This window comes from Bombus huntii, chromosome 7 (assembly GCF_024542735.1).
Source record: "Bombus huntii isolate Logan2020A chromosome 7, iyBomHunt1.1, whole genome shotgun sequence".
Taxonomy (NCBI): Eukaryota; Metazoa; Arthropoda; class Insecta; order Hymenoptera; family Apidae; genus Bombus; species Bombus huntii.
In genome coordinates this window covers 855557-880796 of record NC_066244.1, presented here as the reverse complement: position 1 = coordinate 880796, position 25240 = coordinate 855557, and the positions used below count along the sequence as shown (strand labels likewise).

The 25240-nt window shown below is 37.2% G+C and overlaps 1 protein-coding gene and 2 long non-coding RNA genes across 12 annotated transcripts; 2 read left to right on the top strand and 1 right to left on the bottom strand.

Annotated features, from left to right (window-relative positions):
• Positions 1-5: 5 nt before the first annotated feature.
• Positions 6-3279, bottom strand: LOC126868069 (translation machinery-associated protein 16 homolog; the record flags this gene model as incomplete). The annotated part of the gene is made up of 3 exons (XM_050623241.1): positions 3098-3279; positions 277-368; positions 6-159 (listed from the first exon to the last, which is right to left on the bottom strand). Coding segments are annotated over exons 1-3 (291 nt in total), but the record flags the coding sequence as incomplete, so codon positions are not given.
• Positions 3280-12942: 9663 nt separating this feature from the next.
• On the top strand, positions 12943-17562 carry LOC126867270 (uncharacterized). The gene is made up of 2 exons (XR_007690201.1): positions 12943-13496; positions 16405-17562. It is a non-coding gene; the product is annotated as an uncharacterized LOC126867270 (long non-coding RNA).
• Positions 17563-18996: 1434 nt separating this feature from the next.
• Positions 18997-25165, top strand: LOC126867262 (uncharacterized). 10 transcript variants are annotated; one of them, XR_007690183.1, is made up of 8 exons: positions 18997-19107; positions 19359-19456; positions 19713-19866; positions 19958-20600; positions 20704-21201; positions 21273-21497; positions 21578-21685; positions 23787-25165. It is a non-coding gene; the product is annotated as an uncharacterized LOC126867262 (long non-coding RNA). The 10 variants fall into 10 exon arrangements; XR_007690184.1 differs by having other exon boundaries at positions 19003-19107; positions 19322-19456; XR_007690193.1 differs by having other exon boundaries at positions 19006-19107; positions 19359-19542.
• Positions 25166-25240: the final 75 nt, after the last annotated feature.

Sequence of the window (25240 nt, the reverse complement as noted above, 5' to 3'; positions counted from 1 at the left end):
CATTTTTGTTTTATCTCCGTTTCTAACAAACTTGCAGTTATCTCTGGAGTATAGGGACACACGCCTGGAATCATATTGTTTCTGATCCACGATATTTTCTCTCCTATTGAATTCTGTTTTATCAAGCAGGACATTTCTGCCTTCTGTCTATTTGATATTCTGAAACAAAACACATTGTCCATTTCCTTCTTTATTACACAAAAGTATTATATAATCATATAAAATAAATGAAATGTACATAACAAAATCACATAATTTAATAGTAATTGTATTTACTTTTTGGCTTTTTTCGTAATAGCGATAGACTTTCTGCTATTTGGATGTATCATTTTCTTTGGCTTCAGGAATTCTTTTCTTATTGCAGTGGCCTATAAAAGACAACAAAATAAATTAGTTAAAATATTACCATGGCTATGAATTATTTCGATTATCCTAATCATCAAAACTCCAACTCAGGCTATCCGTTTACTCAATGTATAATCATGCACAGGCGAATCGTCGACAGTATCACACGCTTAGAAGCACTAATAGAGTAGACCAAACATCCTACATGCCACAGCTATCGAAACAATAACCAGATAGCAACGGATAGGCGCCTCTGATATACACCCGACGATAACCGCTTCAGAGGGACTAAAACCTCAGTACAAGAAGCCTCCCAAATCAGCGTTCTATACCTCTTTGTTATAACACTCTGAACCGTCACTCTGTTGGATTCATATAATAAATTTTACCACTATATCTAAAGTTTAATTCTTTAACTTATTTGTGAAACGTTCGAACTGCGACTCGAGGAGATCACCGGTGATTTGTCAATTTCGTGATTTGTTGTGTCTCGTATATGATAACAGCAACGACGGCGACGCCTATCGATAGTAAAAGTAATATCGAAGTATACCTTCCTACCATGACATTTCCGGGCTAACAAACTTCAAAATTGGTTTCTTTTGTTTCAAGATATTTTTAGCTATTTTTTTTTAATCTTATAATGATAACCTATTTTAAAATGTGCAATGTTTGATAAATGTACATTAGTAAAATTTCATACGAAGAAAGTTTTTGGGAATCCGTATTATATCCAGCGAGCAGAAAACGAAGACTTGACGGAAGTTGACAACAATGGAGATAAAAGTCTTTATCGTAATATTGTTTTTATTGATTTTAACGTCAGATGGAACGGGTTTCGACAGAAAACGATCCACCAAATTTCAAAGAGGTAACGAGCAAACTTCAAGTAAAAACGAGCAGAAGTCAACACCCGATTATTATTATTACTGCGACTCAACAGAGTTTGGAGTAGTATTATACAAAAGATTCCGTATTTGCGTTCTTGTTCACCGTGCGACATGATAGAAATTGATTTCTCTTCCGCTTGTATCAGATGCGGGATGTTGGTTGATCCTTTTTCACCGGTCTCGATTATCCTCTCTTTATTCGCCTATTTTTTAAACACAAATATAGATTTTTTACGATTATTTATATTGTTCATGACATCATTTGACGAATTCTTCGAGAACTTCGCAAGGGAACCAAGACATAAATGATATTTAAAATGTTTATAGCAGTTCTGAAGTAAAGAGAAGCGATATTAGTTTGAAATGATGGATCATTTCAATGACTTTATTATTTATTGCCTTAATAGCTATCTACATATTATTTTAGTTGCGTTTTTCTTTTGGATCGGAAATGACTATCCTGTGTTTCTTCAATAATTTGTCTTGCTTCTCTTGGTGCATTTCTAAAAGTAGTATTGACATAAATGAATTTTTTACTGCAAGAGTCAACATCACTTTTTTTCGACTTCTCTTTTAGGTTACAAGAGTACAAAGCTATATATAGGCCAAAACATGTATGTATTTTTCGATAAAAGATAAATTTTTATTCAAAACCTACGAGACTGCACGCAGATATTTCAAATTGCAGCGAATATTATCACGAATACTTCGCGTTAAACATGTTATATCTTTTAACATCTGCAAGCTATTTATCACTTTATTCGATTGCATATTGTAGCGGCATATGAGTCATAGGACGATGCGAATCGAGAGTAACTCATGTTGTTGTTTTGCCTCGGGGCATTGATACCGTCTCGAGGTACGAAACTTGATAATAAACAAACTCCGGACAGAACAATATCGCCGCTACGCGCAACCGTCAACCGAAGTCGAATTTAAATTCGTTAGAGGGAGATCGTTAGAAGAGTACTGCCAATAGTTTTAAATACATTTGACTACACCAAATATCAACTCGTCTCATCACTATATACACCAACGCGTTTAATCAACCTCCACATAATCGAGAAATGATTTCAAATTTGACCCACGTTTCTATCGACTTCGCTTTCTTCTTTATTTTGGAAGAAATGCACATTCACTATTTATCAGCTAAGCGAACTCGAAACGAATGAAAATTCCCAACCACCACGTAGACCAAAGCCTATCAGCCTTTTCCGAACCTGTAGGTTACAACGAGATTCTTAATTAATTAATTCGTTTCTTACAGGCTACAGAGTCTGAGAATAAAGAATTTTTTTGACCGTTTTGTTACGACCTATGTTAAAACCACATCATAGGAATAAGATAATAATACAGATCGTAATCATTATATATCGGCACATACTATCAATTTGATTGTGCAATTAAATAACATAATATCAAAAGTAATCAAATGTTGGGATACTTCTGCGCGATAGTGTATATGTGTAAAATAATATGATTCTATAAATTCATTCACAATAAATCAAAAACAATGTTGTGTTGCTTATTCTAGTAAACAATCCAACCATTTAACTGTAAGATATTTGGAAAGTTCATGTAACAAGCATACAATATGCCACCCGGAAGGTACCAACTACGTTCCTCTATGAAATTAGTACAAATATTTCAAGACTTATATATTATTAACATTTCACGCAACGTTTTTATAAGATACGTTAATCCGTAGAAATGACCCGTCGCAGTAAATTTATACATAGATCAGAATTAGAAAATACAAAAGAACGATATTTTCTCTGAGTATACGAAGTTAAAATGGTGTTGGACGCAAATTAATTGGTTGGAAAGAGGCGCCTTGAAGCGTACTAAAAGAGGTAGCTTACCTCGTTGAAATACCATGGAACGAAACCCTGTTGGACAATGGGCATTCTGCTGTAGCCTGGAATTCCTTTTGCTCCCGTATTCTTCTTCTGTTTTCCGTGGTTTTTGTTACAACACTCGCGACATTTTCATTCAAACGAACACACAACGCATAAACGGAGAAAAACAAACGTTGAAGGTTGCGTCGCGTCACGCGAATCACTGACGCTACACTTATACGTTGGAAACAGGAACGAAACCGACGCAGGTGAAACACGGGGCCCGTGAAATGTAAACTATCGAACTACGTATAATAGCACACGAAAGTATTTCTATTGTTTGTATATATATATGTGTGTGTGTATATTCGTGTGTGTGTGTGTGTGTGTGTGCGCGCGCGCGCGCGCGCGTGTGTGTGTTCATATATATATTATAAATTGGTTATATATATATATGTCGGGTCACGATTCGAATTTTGGGCGCGCGACGACTCTTCATGTGGACTAGCCATCGTTTCACAAAGCCGAGATTTTATTTACACGTATATACAGGTCTATCACTAAGCTTAACAAATAATAAGTACAACTAATAATAAGTCTAACAAACACTAAGCCTAATGAATAATACGATCTACGAATAATTAAATTAAATAATACTATTAGCAATGTTTGAGTTCAAACGAATCCACGGTCACCGGGATAACTCCTTACTAAGCGAAACTAACTTAGACGCAAATGCGATCGTCGAAAATGCTCGATGTATCACTGCGCCAAATACGATAAGGATAGGTTCGACAAAAACAAAGCTAAAATAGTTAGGTTCAACCTTGGCGATTTCGTGTTACGTAAAAACGAGGAAAGAAACCAGACGAAGTTAGATCCGAAATTCAGGGGTCCATTCGTAATAGCCGAGATTTTGGAAGGAGATAGATATACCCTAAAAACCTTAGACGGCAAACGATCATATAAGGACAGACACGACAGACTGAGAAAAATGCCAGAAGGTTGCGTCCCTGCTGAGTTAGACGTCTGCGGTGATGACAACGGCGGTGATAATAACGATGCAAGTACACTGACCTCAGAGGATCATTAACACTGCGTTGTGGTCATAGTAATACACCGAGTGGTTTTATGTGCTTTTGTTGTAACCCGTTGAGTGGGTTGATGTGTTTTTGTTGTAACCCGTTGAGTGGGTTGATGTGTTTTTGTTGTAACCCGTTGAGTGGGTTGATGTGTTTTTGTTGTAACCCGTTGAGTGGGTTGATGTGTTTTTGTTGTAACCCGTTGAGTGGGTTGATGTGTTTTTGTTGTAACCCGTTGAGTGGGTTGATGTGTTTTTGTTGTAACCCGTTGAGAGGGTTGATGTGTTTTTGTTGTAACCCGTTGAGTGGGTTGATGTGCTTTTTGTTGTAACCCGTTGAGTGGGGTTACGTGCTTTTGTTGTAACCCGTTGAGTGGGGTTACGTGCTTTTGTTGTAACCCGTTGAGTGGGCTTACGTGCTTTCTGGGTGTAATGCACCCAACGTGGCAATATGATCCAACAAACTGAGGTTCACCGGTGTACGAAATCGAAAATGATCTGTTGTGTCATTACGGTCTGGCTGGCGACTCACAGAACGCACCTAACACTTTGAATACAAATTATAACATTACAAATTCCTATTCTCTTTTATTTTTCTGTTGTCAAACCTCCGAACGAAACTTTGTTATTGCACTGGACCCTTGACTTACTTGGACATTTAGTTAAATCGCAAATAATGTCAGTTGTATCGAATCTAATGTAAGAAATACGATATTTTAGTTACACACGAGGACGTGTGATAGTCAGGATGGCCGTGTCGGAGATGAAAGAACACCGGAGCCTTTGGAATTTTGGATAATCCCGCAACATTGTAACCTAGAGTCTACTATAGCTGTAATTGAACAATTGTAGTTATTCAACCCGATTGTAATTATTCGAGAATTGTGATAATGAACTTGGGTTCGAGGCGACAGTCAGTCGCCGAACGTAGCCGCGGTCACGGGATGAACGCTTTGCCTAACAAAGGTATGAAGTAATTCTATAGCTCTCCTTAAAAGAAATATTTGTGGCGACACGCGACAGTAAACATTCCAACGGTTTCTGTCCCGTGGCTCGCCACGTGCAGACCCTATTCTTCGAGTAAGATGATTGCCAGATGTCGATGCGTCTCCGCAGTACATGTTCGGCTAGCCCGAGGGCCCGTTATAAATCTTAAGGTTTAGTTAACTAAAGTCCTTCAAACAGACAAACAGTCTTTGTCCCAACTACGGGAAGATAGGGAAGACATATTTTTCAACGAGCGGCGTCTCCCACTAGCAACTTTCCCTCGAGGGCGGCTAGCATCCTTTTCTAACCACCGATATGGAGATTAACCAATTAGCAGCAACACTTTCTGAACGAAGGCTTTTCTCGACGAATCCGATGATCTCGTATCCTTAGACACACCCCGTTATAGTTTTCCTGTGTGGCATCATCGGGACGGGAAAGGCTTTCTCGCTCGCGATCTCATCGATCCAAGAGTAACGCCTTCGCGATCAGTGATTATTCTCAGACTTAGACTTTGTGAGTACGTTCTGTTGTCATCCCGTTGACCGCGGATTCGTTATTGAACCTAGGATCATTGTCATTAGTATCTCGAGCACCTAACTACCGCGGTTACTTGTCCGGTTCTATAATAATCGTATTTGCACTAGTCAATGTCTTCTCCATTGCATAACGACAACGTGTAACCCAAACGAAGATTCGTTTCACGCCCCTAACCCTAATTCTAATGTAAACCCGACATATATATATATATATATATATATATATATATATATATATATATATATATATATATGTCGGGTTTATATATATATATATATATATATATATGTATAAGATTTATAAAATGAATGCTCGGTAAAATGTCTGTGATAAATAATAGCAATTAAAATGGAAAAATTTTTAATTGCATTGCTTCGACTATACATATACATATACTTAATGTGACTTACTTTGTATGAGAAAAATTCTGTTTGTCAATTCGATATCGAGAGCTGATAATGCTAACATACGATGAAACGATAACAGAAGAATCCGAATATTCAGAACTTTTCACGATATATGTTAAATAATATTATGAAATAAATTAAATAATTACCCCGCATTGCTTCCAGCGTACGTGTTCACGATTCTCGGCGAAACCGAATATGGCAGCAGGAAATCAACCAATCACAACTTCGGAAGAAAGTAAAGCGCGGGAAGAAATCGCGGCATCCAGCTTCCTGCGAATCTATTCTCGATCTCGATGTAAGCAGTAATCTTTCGATAATCGTTTTGCAAAATGGCGTGTCTTAAACGAAGTGTATAGTAAAATTCGTATTTGAGAGACGCATAAATAAACGATATCAGGCTATTTCCCGCGAGAAATTCACGTTCGGTTGCAACATAACATGTCACGTATGTATTTTCATCGAAAACTGATTTCGAGGGACGTGTATATGTGCGTATCAAGTTACTTGGCGAAAGTTCAACGACAGACTGTGACTTTAAAACAGTATGTATGCCTATGTTTGTTGTCCGAGAATTGGAAGAATCTGTCATGTTTTGTTTACGTCGGCTGTAATGGAGTGGTGTTTTTGTCTTGTGGTAACTGAATGTCTCAAACAACAAACTCGAGATTTCAATCGATCTTCGAAAAGAAGTCATACCCATTGGCCTTGGGTGAGTTGTGATCTCATTAACTTTTTAATTCATAATTGATAACATAAGGTTATTGTAAGACCGATGAAAATATGGATAGCAACCAATTGCAATTGAATATCTGGCCTGTCTTGCACTATTGAAATTTTGCAAGTCACTAAAGTTACCAGCATTAATATGTTCCCTTGCACAAGTTTGACGATAAAACAAATGAAATTTTACTATTTGCAAGTTATTTGATTATTCTATTTAACGAAAAATTATAAAATCATAAAATAGAATTCTATATAACCTGTAAATCGTAACTTGTCAATCTACTAGTACATATATTATAAATTGGTAAACTTTTGTGTGTGGGGGAGGGGGTGCTAGATGTAACACTGATACGACATTTTGAAAAAATATTTAATTATAATCATGAAAGGCGTTATTGAAATATTGAGTTTTTATTAATGTTCCTTGCAACTTCGAGTTTGCGTACTATATTTAAAATGTACATAAGATATAAAGTATATTGACAAGTAACAGTCACAAAATTGTTTCAAATGAGGATAATCATCCTAATATCAACTTATCAATTGTGATCTGATAAACAAGAATTCAAAATACAGTTAAACTGTGTTCTACATACAATAATCTTTTTCGGAGGAGATTTAAATATATGAACATATTGTGATATTTTGTCCATAATAACATGAATAATATAAAGTTTCGTATTACATATACTCTATTTTTTAATATATTCTGCATATCTCATTTTATGACAACAGACAAGCAAACTATATTCCCATTATAAGCTTCGCTCTAATTTCGCATCGTTTCACCTGAATATATCGTGAAATTTCATCCCGTCAAAATTTTGCGTCAATCTTTTTTATCTTAAAGGATTAAAGACAGTTGCAAAACGCCACGGTGTTTCGGGGTTTGTTTAAATTTCCGCCAAATGAAAAAGAAGTTTCGCGAAAAATGGTAGTTACTAACGGCACGTCTGGTTACAATTTTCGTTTACAATTCTTTTGGCGAGTAAATATGACATACTGGGTCGATACTAAGTAGTCGGTTGTCCCTGAAATTTGAACTGTTGAGAACGAGGTAATAACAGGGCGACTGGTTTGTTGCTGTGTAACGTATACACGTTTCTGAATAGTTTTCTACTTTAAATGAAATTAACTGCTACCCGACGGAGTTTCGACGTAGCGATAAACACGCCACTGAAAAAAGCGACGAATGGGAATGGAAAATACGTAAAGATTTTTTTGACAAAATAAAGAATCATTTTGTCAGATTTCAAGAAGAGTTTGGGTAAATTCAATTTATGCTCTTTGCTACTTGACTTATGTTTATAACACTAAAAGTTATCTTTACAAGCAGCGAAGTGATTTAGTTTCATCCGTAGTTCGGTTGCTTCCAATTTTTTCATTTTCACATTGTGTAAATTTCGACCAATTGCGGGGAGACGTAATCGCGAGGAGAGACGTCAACGGGGGTCGTAAATCCCCGTTACGATTATAACAATCGACACCACGAATTGATCGATCCCCTGATTTCCGTTGAGATAATAGGGGTGATTGAGTTTGTATAACACTGTGATTCACAGAATTATAAATTATATATTTCCAACACTTAGATTACACTGACGTAGAGAAATAAATAGTTAACAACTTGTCGCACGAAGATGCGATAGATATGTACGCTAGAGCAGGGCTCTTATAATGGAAATTAATGTATTAATGGACTTAGCACTATAATATATTTAGGAGAGAAGATGTGTGTTCGACAACACCGAGAACCGACAAAAGATTTGCGTGAAGTATGCGACTCTCGCGCTATGTGTAGACTGCCGCGTTAGGCGTTAGTTTTTAGACTGTCTGTCGCTCTTTTTCTAATACGGAAGAAAAGTTCGGTGTGGGTGTGCCCTTGTGCCTAAAGAACGCGGATTCGTTGTTCCCACTTTCGTTAGAAAAAGTGAGGGCCACGAAGCGCGGTGTCGATTGGTCATGACCTGCACTACTGCTTGAAGGGATGAGTATCGAGTCTCCTACCATCGTGGTGGATAGATGACTGTGTGCGTGAGAAAAACCTAGCTTGTTTTATTACAGGGCTATTCGGATTTTCCTAATGGGTGCATACCCGCTTTCTCCGTGTTTTAAGTGCGACTAATAAACCCAAGGACCTCTCTAAAAACCGACTGTGTTTCGAGAATATTTTTAAGCTTTAGAAATTCTTCAAGACAAACGGATTGAAGACACATGGCGAAACAATACAGGGAAGTGAAAGTTATGGTGGGTCCTTAGGTTTATTGAGGGTCGAAGTGACGTTACGCAGGTCGGTTGTTGTCCGGTCGCGCGGGCTGGCGTGCAGATGTTTTAGGCGGCGTAACACATTGCGTATTACAATATTGATGTTAAAATATTATTATAGAAAAACATGTTAGCAACTTAATTTTCTATTTGTTCGTTTCTCTGTTTTCCTTATTCTGTTTTTGGATTTGTGGTGGATGATTTAAATAATGACGTGACGAGTTGATACTTGATATTGTCAAATATATTTAAAATTATTCTAAATACAGAATTAATCGCACGGGAGACAAAGATTTTGTAACGAATCCTAGCGGCTGCCATTTTTCGTTCACGCGCTGTTGCCGATACCGGATGCGCTAATGTCACGTAAAATAACAAAATAAAAAAAGAAATTTGAGGTGTAAATAAAAAAAAGAAACTTTATTTTTTTTCTAACAACAATTCACTTTACAATCCACTTCCAAACTCTAGGCGTGACTTTCCAAGACTGAAGCTCTTATGATTTGACTTTCGATCGAATCCGATTACTTTCTTTTGTCATCCCTCAACATCCCCACCATGCATTTGCATTTGCTAGGCGTCCGCGACCGTTGCCACGTGCTCTTTCTTCTAGAACCTTCGGCGGAAGGACCGTTGGGATGTTGATGCTTCATTAGACACTTCGGCGATATTGCCGCCGATTGTCGCCGAGTGCCGCCACATCTTTATCTCCATCGTCAGTCCATCGGATTTGAAGTATGCCGGTCGTGACACTAACATTGTGGCGTCAGAGACGATGCGTTTTGACTCGCGAAAGGCGTTTTCGGTTTGCTTCGACCACTCGATTCGCCGCGAACAGCTCGTACGTATCTTTGTTCGCGGATCCGCGTAGTTTGTTGCACGGGTATACGTTTATATTGACACCGGTGTTCACGAGGAAAGAGATCCTTGGTGCCCTGTCCGTCACGAAAATGCGACGGGATACTAAAGCCATCGCCACATGCCGCGTTTACGGACGGCTGGTCTCGTTTCACTGGGTCCAGTTGCAAGGGGCCCGGCACTTCCTTGCGCGGTCTCGAAAGGTCTCGTGGTAATAGCAGAGACCAGACTTCTGCGGTCTGTCCTTCGAACTTGATGTCAATCTTGCCTTCCGTATGTAGAATAACGATGTGAGGTGGATAGTGGGTGAAGGTGCCCACAAGAAATACTCTTGATGTTCAACAAAAAAGTTAATTAAATTATTAACAATCAACAGTCAACAATTTATGATCAACAATTAACGACTAACGATTAATTGTCAACAACAATTAACGATTAACGATGAACAACAATTAACGATTAACGATTAACGATTAACTATCAAGAGTCAATAATCACGTATCTCTAATTGTGTTTGCTTCGCTATGACGCTTAACCTTTCGCACTCCGCAGCTCGGGGCAGAATGAATCTTTGATTCGAAACCAAATGGATTCTTTTCTTTGTTGCCCCTCGATATCTCCACTACGCACGCGTTTATTAGATGTCCGCAACGGTTGCCGCGTATGCATTCTTCCGAATATTCGGCGAAAGAACTGTAGGGATATCGATGGTACATTAGGCGTGTCGGCCTTACGCTTTGAAGGTATAGCGCTTTGTGTCGCGAAGCCGTTGGAAAGTTCCATGGTCGAGTGCCACCACAGATGCATGACGATTAGATACAAACGCTTCAAGTATTACAATTAATAGCTGATACAATTGCAACAAAACAGATGTCCTTTATGCAAGACTACTGAAATTACACAGCTACAATAAAATAAGGAATACGTCTGTACTATGGGAAACATAAATAAATATACACATAGTAGCTTATACAACATGTATGTGGAGGACGATTAAACGTGTTGTTGATTAATGACCAGACGAGTTGATACTTAGTGTAGTCAAATGTATTTAAAATTATTTGCAGTACAGAATTAGTCGTCGTTCGCTTAGTGTTGCTCGATATGTGTATACAAGGTAATGCTTACGTTCGTTCGATATTAATTCGCTATAAGAATGTTCGATACTAACTGTCTTAACGATCGTGTTCTTTTATTTATACTCGGGGGAGTATCGAAAACTTTAAATTCAACCTCGGTTGACGATTGCACGTAGCGGCAACATTGTTTTGCCCGGAGTTTGTTTATCGTTACGCTTTGCTTGTCACGTAAAAGTAATGGGAAAATAATAATAAAAAAATGTTGGGTTCTTGAACCAGAGTTCGAGATACCTCTATTCTATAATAGGATTACAAGTGTGCGATTAAACTGTTACCGAAAGACTGAAGCCTCGATCAAGAACCATCCCTTCTAAATGTTCGTTTATCTTATGCCTATGTGCCAAATTCATATTCCTTTGTTTTGGGAGTCGGTGTCGTGTGCAAGGCGGTTCATGTTTCCTGAATCTGTTGAAGATATTTGTTGACGTTACATGTACGTCAAGACTGTGTAAGTGTCACGAGGCAAAACAATAATATGAGTCGCTCTCGATTTGCATCGTCCTCTAACTCATGTGCCGCTACATACGTATATAGCTATTATTTCTTACAACCTAGCGTATGCAGTTGTGTATGGGGCCTTAAGTTCACTGTTTATAGATACTGCTAGGAATTAATCGAACGAATTCAACGCAGTCGCGTTTACAGTGTTCCGTATTATCGGAAATGCCGAATTCGCGTGGTTTCGCTTTGACGTTCGTCCACGTTGACGATTGTTCAAAGAACAACCGAGTGGCCTCCACGTCGCAGCTACGAAAGACATCGAAGCCGCGACATCCTTGAGTGACTTCCCTATCTTTTCCTAAAACAAAGGATGACGCAACTCAGGCAATCGTTACAAGCGTTCGAACTTCACATTTTCTTACCATACTATCAACAAAAAATGAAAGCTGGTTTTCAATGAGTCATTATATAATTATATGATATGTAATTTATAAACAGAATTCATTGTAATGATATAGATAGATTTCTTAGATAGTTAAAGAAGGAAGTTGTTCGCAATCATGCACTTGACAACATATTCAAAAGTCATTGAAATCGGAAAAGACGTTACGGTTCTATAGTTTCACCCAATCAATATTTATTAATCATAAACGAAGTAGCTATAAATCTTGACAATTCCCAGTTAAACTTAAAATAATTATTGCATTTTTAAAAATAATGAAAATTTATTATTTGCATAAGCGATCTAATGATCATTCTTGCGTTCTTCATTGTAAATTAAAATAAATAAATTATACACTTTACTTTGTACCGCTTAGGACTGAATTATAACTTTACCGAAACAGTGCAAAGCATTCTTTAAAATTCTCTAAAATTCATTTGCATTCATTTCATTTATATACATATATTTATACATATGTTGAGTTGATAGTAAAAAGTACTTCAATGGAAATTATTTAATAATAATAATTATCTACTGTGCCTTGTTCTTTAAGGATTAAGTATGTAGTAGTTCCTGTGCTCACAGTTAGAAAATAAACTATCTATCTTGTCTTGTGCGTTTGGTTCCTCATTGTGTCTTTTGATGCCGTTGATGACACATATCACTTCATAGTGAAAAAAGCAACATTCAATCACGGACCAGCAACATACTCGAGATCTTATAAGGAAATTCAAGATATTCAAAATAGAATAGAGTCGAACTCAATCCTAAAATCAAATGGAGTTATTATTACTCGACCGAACTATTTTCAATCAACTCTCATTGAGAATTATAAGTAAATTCTTTTGGCGTGGTACTGTAACAAGCAAAATTTAACATAATTTTGAGACGAAACGCGAAAGTAAATCGATAAAAAGGAGGGAGGGTTATATTTCCCCTTTCCTTCTTGAAAATAGGCTGAAATTACATTGAAGCGGATCAAATAGTACATATATATGTCGGGTTTACATTAGAATTAGGGTTAGGGGCGTAAAGCGAATCTTCGTTTGGATTACACGTCGTCGTTATGCAATAGAGAAGACATTGGCTAGTGCAAATACGATTACCATAGAACCGGACAAGTAACCGTGGTTATTAGATACTCGAGAGACTAATGACAATGATCCTAGGTTCAATAACGAATCCGCGGACAACGGGACGGTAGTCGTACGCACTCGCAAAAAATCTAAGTCGGATTCTGTGTTAATATTCGCTGACCGTAAGGAGTTAATCCTTTTTTTGTCGATGAGACTGCAAGAGAGAATGACTTTCCGTCCCGGTGATACCCCAGAGGAAAACTATGACGGGGTGTGTCTAAGGACACGAGATCATCGGATTCGTCGGGGACATCCTACGTTCGGAAAGTAAGGGAAATTGACGTTGCTGCTAATTGGCCAATCTCCATATCGGTAGTTAGAAAAGGATGCTAGTCGCCCTTGAGAGACGGTTGCTAGTGGGAGACGTCGTTCGTGGAAAAATAGGTCTCTCCTGTCTTCCCGTAACTGGGACAAAGACTGTGTATCTGTTGAAGGATTTTAGGTAACTAGATATTAGTGTTTATGACAGTCCTCGGGTTAGCCGATCACGTACTGTGGAGACGCGTCGACATCTGGTAAACATCCTGCCCGGAGAATAGGATCTGCGTGTGGCGAGCTACGGGACAGAAACCGTTGGAATGTTTACTGTCACGTGCCGCTACAAATCTTTCTTTTAAGGAGAGCTATAGGATTACTCAATGCCTTTGTTAGATGGAGAGTTCGTCCCGTTGACCGCGGCTACGTTCGGCGACTAATTGTTGCCTTGAGCCCAAGCTCATTGTCACAAGTCTCAAACAAATACAATTGGTTAGAATGACGGCAAATCGTTTAGTTACAACTGTAGATTTTAATTACAACGTTTTTATGGATTTTCCCGAGGTTTCAGAGGGAAGGCACCGGTGTCCTCTTATCTCCGACATATACAATTACATAGTCAAATAAATACTAACAAAAGGGAAGCCAGCACCAATACCTTGGGCCTTGATATATGTTGACAAGGACACACTTCTGATTAACTTCCAGAAGATTTTAGCCATCACTCGTTAGTCCTTAAAAATTTATTAACAGAAGCATATTGCTACTACTATGTATAGCGTGTTAAAAAATTTATTTGTCAAAAAAGTGGAACGCCAAATTTCCTGAATGTTGAAATGGTTACCACTTCTAAGAAAATTCTACATCTGGTCTTTTTAGTTTTCTCAAGCACTGAAGCCATTGACAGCGCGTAGACAAAAGACTGCGACGAAGTCAGGCCATAAACAGTAGACAGGCGACGTTGGCTTCGGGGTTTCAGTTATTGGGTAACACAGCTAGCGTGCGGATCTGGACCAGCTCAAATTGTATTCTTACTTATAATTACACTTCTATTTAAATATATTTTCTGCCTTACAATTTATCCACGTGTTTTCTCTGTTTACACATCGAATAACCTCAACACTGAACATGATTAACAAGGCCAAATTTTTTGCTGTTGCAAAAATCTGTTCTCTTAGAAACAGGTATTTAAAGTGTCCTGAATTTTTAAATTGATTTTGTTCATATTTTAAAGTCAGATATGTAGTATCGTGGACAGATTGCCTAAGAAATATCGATTTTTTTTTCTATTTACCGTACCGTATAATCTACCGTACAAAGTTCTTGCATTATATGAACCATATAAAAACATAGACCTTCTTTACGTATTATTCTTCTTACTGCTTCTTGTGAAATTCCTACTCGATAAGCTATTGTTCGCAAATACATCAACAGATTTATACGTACACTGCACAAACGACACTTGCTCTTTCTTACGTCAATGTACACAACGAGCGTCGAGTGGAAATCACCCCAATCGACGATCTGAAACTTCTACTTCACGCTGTGATCTTCCATTAGGTCTTGAACAAAGAACAATTCCCAGCACGCTTTCTAAACTTTATTACTTATTATTATTTTCAGAATATTATTAATTTTGTATTAATACAATAATAATATCGTATCATTATTATATTATTTCTTTATTTTTCTGCTTGTATTGTCTTTTATTCGTAATATATTATCGCAATATAATAACAAAATTAGTTTAAGGGATAATGGAACCTTAAAGATTTTTTTCAAATGTACGGGTCATTTGCAAGCCATGATTCTTTTTAGACATTTGTTCTTCGTGATAAGTACTATATGACGCGGTAAAAAATTTGATTTTGAATATCATGCTCAAAATCAGTTTTGCGAATCATTTTTTCAACAGATCTCCGCAGATTTAAAGATGTAGCATCACCCCCTCCCCAAAGCAATTACAAATAATTTTTTAATACCTTGTACATTATATTCTGCCTATATGTAAATATATGTGACTGTGAATTGCAAACACGGACGTACGTGTTTATTTCCTAGTTTTTATTTGAAAGGAACATCACATATGTTGGTCGTTCCACTCGGTCCGCGAACTCTGCGAGTTCATAAAAATCTATTCCAACCCAATGTTCCATATGCGAGCGAAGCGGCTTCTCTAACTTTCGGCCAAAGAAACATTTCTAAAAATTTCTTGTTTGCTCGCATATGAAACTGGTATTAGTTTGGACTACCTTTTTTACGAGCGAGTAGAGCGAGCAACGAGAACAGTGTTTCTCTACTATATGTAAATGAGTACTATACATTGTTTTTTATAAATATTTTTTATTGATAATTTCTTAGGGAATAACAGGCGATCGCTAAAATCTTCTAGAAGTTGCTCAGGAAAATGTCCTTGATAACATACATCGAAGCGAACGTCATTAGCAAAAACTCTGACGGATCATATATTTTTTAACAAGAACTTTAAGATAAAATATGCAAGAGAGCATTATTTAAAGAATTGAAAGAAGGATAAGTATGAGAGAGAAAGCAGGTTGTGACTTTTATTGATATAACTGTTTTACTATACTAGCAATAAGAGGAAAATTGAAAAAAACAAAAGCTAATTAATTACATATATATGTCGGGTTCACATTATGATTAGGGTTAGGGGCGTGAAACAAATCTTTATTTGGATTAGACATTATTGTTATGCAATAGAGGAGATATGTACTAGTGTAAATATGATTATTACAGAATATGGCAAGTAACTGTGGTAATCAGATACTCGAGAAGCTAATGACAATGATCCTAGGTTCAATAACGAATCCGCGATTAACGGGATAATAGAATGCGCCTTCTTCCAAGGTCCACGTTGTACCCAACTTCCTTGTTTACGGTTCAAGTATTACTGAACTAACTTTTTGTTAAAACATAGAATATCCACCGAGCGTAAGGACACTATGTAACTAGCTAATGTGACCTCACGAGGGAATAAGTCTCCGTCGCGTTGGGGTGTGTCTAAGGACACGAGATCATCGGATTCGCGGAGAGATGCCTTCGTTCGGAAAGTGAGGGAAATTGACGTTGCTGTTAATTGGTCAATTTCCATATTGGTGGTTAGAGGAGGATGCTAGCCGCCCTTGAGGGAAAGTTGCTAGCGGGAAGCGTCGTTCGTGAGAAAAGTAGATTTCCCCTATCCTCTTGTAGTTGGTACAATGACTGTTTGTCTGTTTGAAGGACTTTAGTTAATTAAATCTTGAGATTTATAACGGGTCCTCAGCCTAGCTGAACATGTACTGTGGAGATGCGTCGACGTCTGTTAATCATCTTACCCGAAGAATAGGACTTGTGTCCTTGTGTCTGTGGGACAGAAATCGTTGGAATGTTTACTGTCGCGTGCCGCTACAACTATTTCTTTTAAGGAGAGCTATAGAATTACTCCACACCTCTGTTAGGTAAAAACGTTCATCCCTTGACCGCGGCTACGTTCGGTGACTGGTTGTCGCCTCGAGCCCAAGCTCACTATCATAAATCTGGAACAAATACAATCGGATTGAATGGCGGCAATCGCTTAATTACGGCTATGGTAGAATCTAGATTAAAGTGTTAAGGGACTTTCCCAAAATCCCAAAGGAGAGGCTCCGGTGTCCTTTCATCTCTGATATATATATATATGCTCAGATTTCAGAGCTTAGTTTTAGGAGTAATGTAATATCGTAAGGTAGTTCGAATTAGAAATCAGTTGAAAATAGATAAAACCGAGTACGTCGTCTTTCTGTGGTTCGTTTACATTTAAGAGTGCCTGCGTGACTAAAGGCACGTAGTTGGTAGTTCTTACATAGGTATGAGGAAAACAATAGACAACGTTAGAAGAAGGACGGTTTCGCTATCCAAGGCGGGAGGACCGAAAGATCAGAGTGTGCGAGTCGAAAAGTGTGCGTGTTGCGAGAATCAGAGCTAATTGAGTCGTCCAAGAGTAGAGTCGTTAGAGGTAATCGAGTCGTCGAAGAGTAGAGTCGTGAGAATTGATAGAGTTGTTAGAGAGAGAGTGTGTGTGTGTGTTAGATTCGTTGTGACGAGGGTGGTCAAATAATTGTAAAGTTATTTGATATAGATACGAGTATTGCATTTAGTTTCCGTTAAATAAACATCGTTTTCTGTCCAATTTATATTTGTATATTCAATTTAATATTAATAAATTGTAAGTAATCGGAAAAAAATTCTATCCTTATTTCCACGATATTACAGTAATATATTGTATTTCCCAGATTACTTTCATTAATATTCGTCTTAAGACATTAATAACACTCAATTTTAATTTTATCAAAGTAAAATAAATATTTTTGTTTAATTAAAACTCTACTCCTAAAAAAATAAAACTTTTCTATTTATGCAAAATTGCATGCAATAAAAGTTTCAATGAATACACTTCGTTTTGTAACTGTTTTCTTCAATCAGAAAAGATAACGGCCAAAAAATTATTGTTATTCCACAACTAATTGGAAATTTTGACAGTTTAATTCGATCATTGGATCGATTACACGTACGGTGATTTTTCAAATTCGGAATCAGTTACAGACCTGACTGAAGAGTTAAGCCCTGCGATGTGTAGTTGGTCCAGGGACAGTGTGGCAAATCTATTCGTTCAACGCTGATTGGTTCCGCCATTTATAAAAGCGCTTCCTGCAGCAGTTATGTATAGATTGGTATAAATATATGTCGGATTATCATTAGGATTTAAGGCGCGTAACGATTCTTTGTTTGAGTTAGCCATCGTTTTACGAGACAGAAATTATATTTACGCGAATATACAAGATTTTACAAAATATTATGAGTATTGAGTTTAATGAATGATAAGATTAACAGACGTTAAGTTTAACCAATAATTAGATTAAAGAATAATAAATTTAACGAACAATAAGAGGTACGAATAATATGTTTTACGAATAATGAATTTAACGAATAATGAGATTAACGATTGATAGGTTTAACGAATAATGAATTTAATTAACACTATTAACAATGTTTCCGGGGTTCTAACGAATCCACGGTCAACGGGATAACTCTTTGCTATGCGTAGAATAATTTTAAACACAAAAATACGATTGCTGAGACACTCGGTAAATTGCTCGATGTATCACTTTCCAAGGCGATCACACGAATGAATATCTGATGAAAATCTTTTTCGCTGTACGACTGCATTTGTTTGTTATATGCTCGCTGGAGACATCGAGAAGGTTCCAATCGTTGTTGCTAGGCAATTTCTGTCAAAAGTTTGTTGTATACTCTTTGGAAACATCGAGAAAGATCCAAACGCCGATACTAGGCAGTTTCTGTCTGGAGATTGATTCCTAATACAACGTATGTCCCATTATATCAGCATCTCTAAAGTACAATTCTATGTGATTTCTAAGGAGAACAATACAACCGATCCACACCTTCGTCAGGCAAAACGTTTATCCCGTGACCGTGGCTACGTTCGGCGACCAGTTGTCACCTCGAACCCACTTTCGCTTTCACAAATGTCAAACAATTACAAATGACAATTGCTTAATTACAGTTATGATAAAATCTAGGCTGAAGCATTAGAAGGCTTCCTCAAAATTGCAAAGGGAAGGCTCCGGTTTTCCTTTCATCTCCGACATATAAATGTATAAAATATACGTTTACAAAGTTGTCTGTAAACAAAGTGTAATAATATTTACCGTATATTGGAGTGTATATAACGACGGAAATAAAGAATAATAAGAAAAAGTAAGATATTATTAAAAGTCGCTCTTATTAATAGATATAAATAATACTTGAATAACCTTTTCATAAGATTGCTAAAGATAACCTCAAAAGAAAATACAACTTTTTTGCAAAGTTTAACAATAAATTATATTACAATTTTAAATTAACATCAAATTTTGAGCTACACACATCTTAGTAATTAAATCTGTATGGTGTTATCCGTTTTTACTTTAAGGTGATTTATACTTCGTGTTTATTACAAATTTTTGCAGTCATCATAGAGAACATACAGAATTAACATTTAAGTTTGGAACATTAGTTCAAATGCCTGATTACTCAGCCAAGGGATGCAGAAACAAGTCAAAGAGTGGTAAGAAAATGTATTATCTTCCAAACGATCCCAAACGAAGAGAGTAATTGCGAATTAATTGCGTAACTCTTGGTGGAAAATAGAATGTAATTGAATATAAATCCAATTTTTAATATATTATGTTTAACAAAGTATTTGCATTACATTATTCCAGTCATACAGTATTTAAAAAAATATATAATAAGCATAAAAAATGTATTTAAGTTTTCATTAATAAAATTAGACACTAATGACTTTACGCTGTTAATTTCCCTAGGCCATAGTTGTACACACAGGTCTGTTAACTGCTGTAAAGGAGATAAGGTTCTTAATGTCGCAAGATGTACTTTACCAATCGGCCACCATTGAACACTGCGATCGAGTAGCTAGGATTTTGTGTTTGGCGCCATTCTTCGGTGAAAGCACTAAAAGTAAAGAATATAAACTAAAGCAGTAAACTTATTCAATAACTAATACTATATTATGTATTTATTATAATTTCTCACCATTTATTTCAAGCAGATACATCTACAATACTCCATTTATTACAGAAAGCATTGTTTAAATGAATATTAATTATGAACCATTATTAAACATGCATTATTATTACTAACAAACAAGTTTAACAAGACCACAATTTTCAAATTAAATATGTACACATATCTTTAGTGCTTTTATATTTGACGCGTATATTGGAAAGTAAGTTTGTTTTTAGTTTTTTCTTAATTTATTAAAAAATTGTGTAACTATTAACATTACCTATAACATACGTAAATAGTGTCATATTTAAAATATTACCCATGATTAAAAATTTTCAATGTTATTAAATTCTTTATTGAGGAAGCTAAATTATAATATAATTATAGAGTTTACAAAGGATTTTAATAATGAAAAAATATTTATTTTATATAACATTTATTAGACATTAGTTAGATATAAAATAAGAATAATATAATCATAATAATCATATATCTAAGATAAAAGTTGATCTCTATGATCATTAACATGGTGTTGCTTTTTCCTCACACCCTCCTGCTACACGCTTCGAAGCAGAACATACAGCGAGTAGATATTACGGAATCAGATCCAACAGCAAACAATACAATATGTATAGAACTCTAATCATGGAAACACCAACACCTTTGGTAGCCGAAGTTATGCACAAGTAACTAACCAATCGCTACCCTTAACACCAACATAGCCAAATCCATCAGTAATACGCTCAAGCAACCACTGTTACGATACTAACTAATGGCAATTACTTCCAGATGTAGCAGTATATGCACCACTGCGAACAGGCAGTACATTGACAGAGATTATAGAAGTAGCATTGGCAACTACTACTTATGAACCAAATAACAGGCAAACAAAAATAATTCCGCAAGACTTTCTTGACAAAATCAGAGGGAAAAAGGTAAGCGAAAGCAAAATGACAAAAACATAGAGCACGTGAAAGCAAAAAAACATCTAAACAAACTTGCAAAGGAAATAGAAAGTAAAATAAAAGATCATAATAATAACGAATTCTCAAAATTCATAGATTCACTTTCTGCGTACGAGAATTCCAACTATTTCGTATGGAAAGCCACGAACAAAATAAAGGAGCCAATTAAACTAATCCCAGCAATCAGATTAACGGACAACACATGAGCCAGAAGCAACGAAGAGCAAGCTGAAGAATTTTCCAACCACCTTTGTTGAAGTTATCTCTTCGAGGAACGCGTGATGAATGTGTAACAGAAATATATTTAAGTATAAGTGTAACTGTAAGTATAAGTATAAATATAAGCATAAGTATAAGTACAGTGTATACTAATCCAGAACCACACTGTGGCAGCGTTACATTACAACAGAGCTTCGAAGCCATGAGTCTATGGGTATTTATATAATTACGAAAACTGGCCCGTCTATATATACCCTGCTGCACCATCTGTGCATGGCATATTCCTGAAAAAGGCTATGAGACTGAGAGGCCCTTCAAATTGATTTAGAGCTAAACAATACTCAATAGCATTGAGGACTAAGAGAACTAAACGCTAGAGAAGATGTAGTTTTCCTAGAAGTGAGTATTACTTCAACACCCTCCCTAACACTCGAAATCTTTACAAACGATTACTTTTTAACATCATTGTTATTTTTCAGACCTAATTTTTGTCGTAAATATTGAAATCTTGGTTTCGGTAACGCCTTCGTAAATATATCTGCTTGTTACGTCCGGCGACTCTCTACACAAAGCAGACTCCACGCCACGTGAGTTCTATTAGAAACAGTGACAATGACTGTTTTGTATCGTATCTGGTTATACTATTTATTGTTCTTACTTGGTGCCCGATTTTTGTTAGTTCCTTGTATATATTTTTGGTGTTTGTTCTTGGGTATAGGTCTCTAATTACTACTTTGTGGTTCTTTTCTGTTTTGAGCTGGTATGTATGATGTATAGTATGTTTAATACTTGCGCCACTTTTCGAAAAATTTTTGGAGTATTTGTTTGCACTTTGACTTGTTCCAGTTTTAATTCCTTTATACTGTAGTTTTCTCTTCCGACAGTGTTGTTTAATAGTTCAATAAGGGTATCTGTTATTTGAGCATGAATGTAGATCGGTGGTGGTTTAACGATATGTGTTGTCATTTCTTCCTTTGAACTCGTATCTCCGTCTGTTATCAGTGAGCTGAAAGAATTTCGGAGTGGGATATCCTGTAGCCACTGGTGCATTTCTGTATCGGGAATTTTTATAGCGCTTGTATTTAGGATTATTTTACGCCTTTTGTGAGCTGTTGCTACCTTCCAGTTTTCATCTTGATAGGATAGTTCGTTATTATAGCTGTTTTCTTCCTGCTTTTGCAACGTTTTCATTTCTTTTATAGGCTTTCCTGTTCTTTGTTAATTGGTTGTTTTCTGCTTAACGTATTTGTAGCTTCATTTATGAAACATGTCACCCTTTTTTGTTTGGCGGCGGTATTGGTTGTTACATTTTGAAACCTTTACCATGTGACAGTGTTCGTTAACGTTTTAACCTCCTAAATTCACTATTTATCGCACTAACACTAGAGCACATTTACTCGCACCTGTTTACCTCGACTGCTCGGGCAGAATTGTCATTACAATGCAATTATCTATATTGTTACATCGAGGCCTTTCTTCTATTTTGTCCGGCAATTTTCATTTTTAACGTGATGAACATTTTCTTCTACATCATATTTTAAAATTTGTTAACAATCACTGTTTACAAATTGACGGCAAGTACCTGATTTGAGATTATACGTTCTATATACATCGAACGTAACAATAAGGAACATAGAAAGCAACTGAGATATAACACGATATTGAAATTAGAAATTAATTACACCCTCGTAGCGGTGCCTGCATCAGCTTGGACTAATTCGCAAACGATGGAAGTTGTATATGTTAGAGCGAAAAGAAGCCTCGCGTATTCAATCTCAGAATGTCATGTCCGAAGGAAGTCCATCTCCAACGTAGCTAATCGAACTATGCGTCTAATCGAACTTTTCGGGGTTACTTTCACGTTCGGTATCATTTTGATCAAAAGAATCTCAACAATTCAATTAAAACAACGTTTTGTCGATGAAATAAAAGATGTAGAAGCTTCATTATTTCTATCGAAGAGATCTTGACAAAAGAACGATAACAGGTTGTGCCTTAATGCCTCGATGAAAGAAATTTTATATTTTAACGTTTCAACATTTTAATGATGCAATAGTATAATATTTTAATAAGAAGGGAGAAATGGTACGTTCGTGTACGATTTTATACTTTCAATCGGCAAAAATGATGTTGGAAGGCTAGAAAAGCTATTGAAAAACATTTGGATAATTTCTCATCGAAGCATCTGCAAATAGATCTTAATTCGATCTGAGGCGTCTATGTTGTCTGTAATAATTGTAGCTGCTGGCTGTAGATGTCGCTGCTGGGGTACTGCTATATTTTTCTAATTTAGATGCGTGGAAGAAAAATCGGACTACGGGCGCCGGGATTCGAATCCGAGTCCCGAACGTTCGTAACCTAAGGCGCTAACCACTGCGCTACCGTTGTCCGGTATTAGTTAGTGGCGGTATTTGTTGTCGAGTGCCGCGACAGATCTATCGGACGATGGCCCGCGGCCGGTTCGATCGTAACGTCGATTAACATGTATCAACGGCTGGACCCGCTAGTAACATCAAAATACAATTTCTTTTGTCAAGGGGAAACATTGAATTATAGGCTCGCCCTATCAACTCAAAATCAACTTCAAATGACGACTAATTAGACACTTTGGAAAATTTCACATACATCACGATCACGATAGACATTACGCAGGACGATTAATTCGTTTCTAAGTTTCTCTTTGTACAGAACCATACCGTCGACCGATGGGTCCGCGGTAGAAAACGGTAACAAGGAAGGATGGCCGCAGGAAATCCCTGACTCCTAAAGCCGCAAGCAAGGAGGTTGGAGCGGAGGAAGCGGCGATTGAAGCCATGAACTTAGGTGATTAAGATTAAGGGTGCGCACCCTCCAGAACAATCTGGGACAGTCAAGACCTGCTTTTCCAAACCATGGAGAGCACGGTTGCCCTAGCGGTGGTGGCCGAGCTATACAGAGTCCTGGACACTTCGGACTGCGCCGGAGATACAGACGGCTGTCACCTGGACATCAGCGCCGGCATCGTCCGCCCACAGGGATCCGCTGGAGCGCGGCAACGGATACGCAGCGGTCGAATGGTCAGGAATGGTGGTAGTGGCCGTATATGTGTCGCCCAACAGCGATTGGACAGCGTTCGGGGAGTTCTTGGACGGGGTAGGCGACTGCCATTACAATTACGAGATATAGTATTACGTTATAATACATTACATTATAACGTATTCCGTTAAATTGAATTACGTTATATCATATTACGTTTTGCCGTTCCTTCACATACTGAGCAGAAGGCGAACGTTACCATGATCGCGGACGGATATTAAGACAGGCAGAGTGGGGATATGGTAAGAATAGAAAGGGAGGCAAGTGGATCAACACAGCAGTTGCCCGTAACCAGTCGTCAGTAGGAATCGCAACCAGAGAGTTCTGAAGAAGTCGCTGGTCAAGAAAGTAAACGAACTGCGGAACGAAGCGCCGCGTATTAAGTTGGCAGCCTTCACGTAATAGAGTACATTCAGTAATATAGTATTACGTTATATAGTATAACGCTATAACGCATTGCGTTATATAGTATAAGTAAAATCCAATGCAACCACAGCTATCAATATTGAAGATTAAATATGTAATTGAACGAATCTCCGCTTCTATTGAGGATATGTAGACAATTCGATGCGCGTTATACTCCACGTTTGATGCCAAATACAACACACATCATCTGGTTTGCGCTATGTTCACTCTTTTCCTGTCAAATCCGATGCAATTATAATTTTTAATGCTCAAGGCTAAATATTCAATTCTACGAATCTCCGCTGCTATTGGACAAATTTCGACAATTCGATACGCGTTGCACTCCACATTTGCTGCTTTACACAGCGCACATCAGTCGGTTTGCACTATGTCATCTCTTTTACCTGTCAAATCCGATGCAGTTAGAATTTTTAATGCTCAAGGCTAAATATTGAATTCTACGAATCTCCGCTGCTACTCAGGATACATAGGCAGCTCGATGCGCGTTGTACTCCACATTGGCTGCTTTATACAGCGCACTTCAGTCGGTTTGCACTATGTCATCTCTTTTCCCTGTCTAATCCAATGCAGTTAGAATTTGTAATGCTCCAGGCTAAATATTCAATTCAACGAATCTCCGCTGCTATTCGGGATACAGAGGC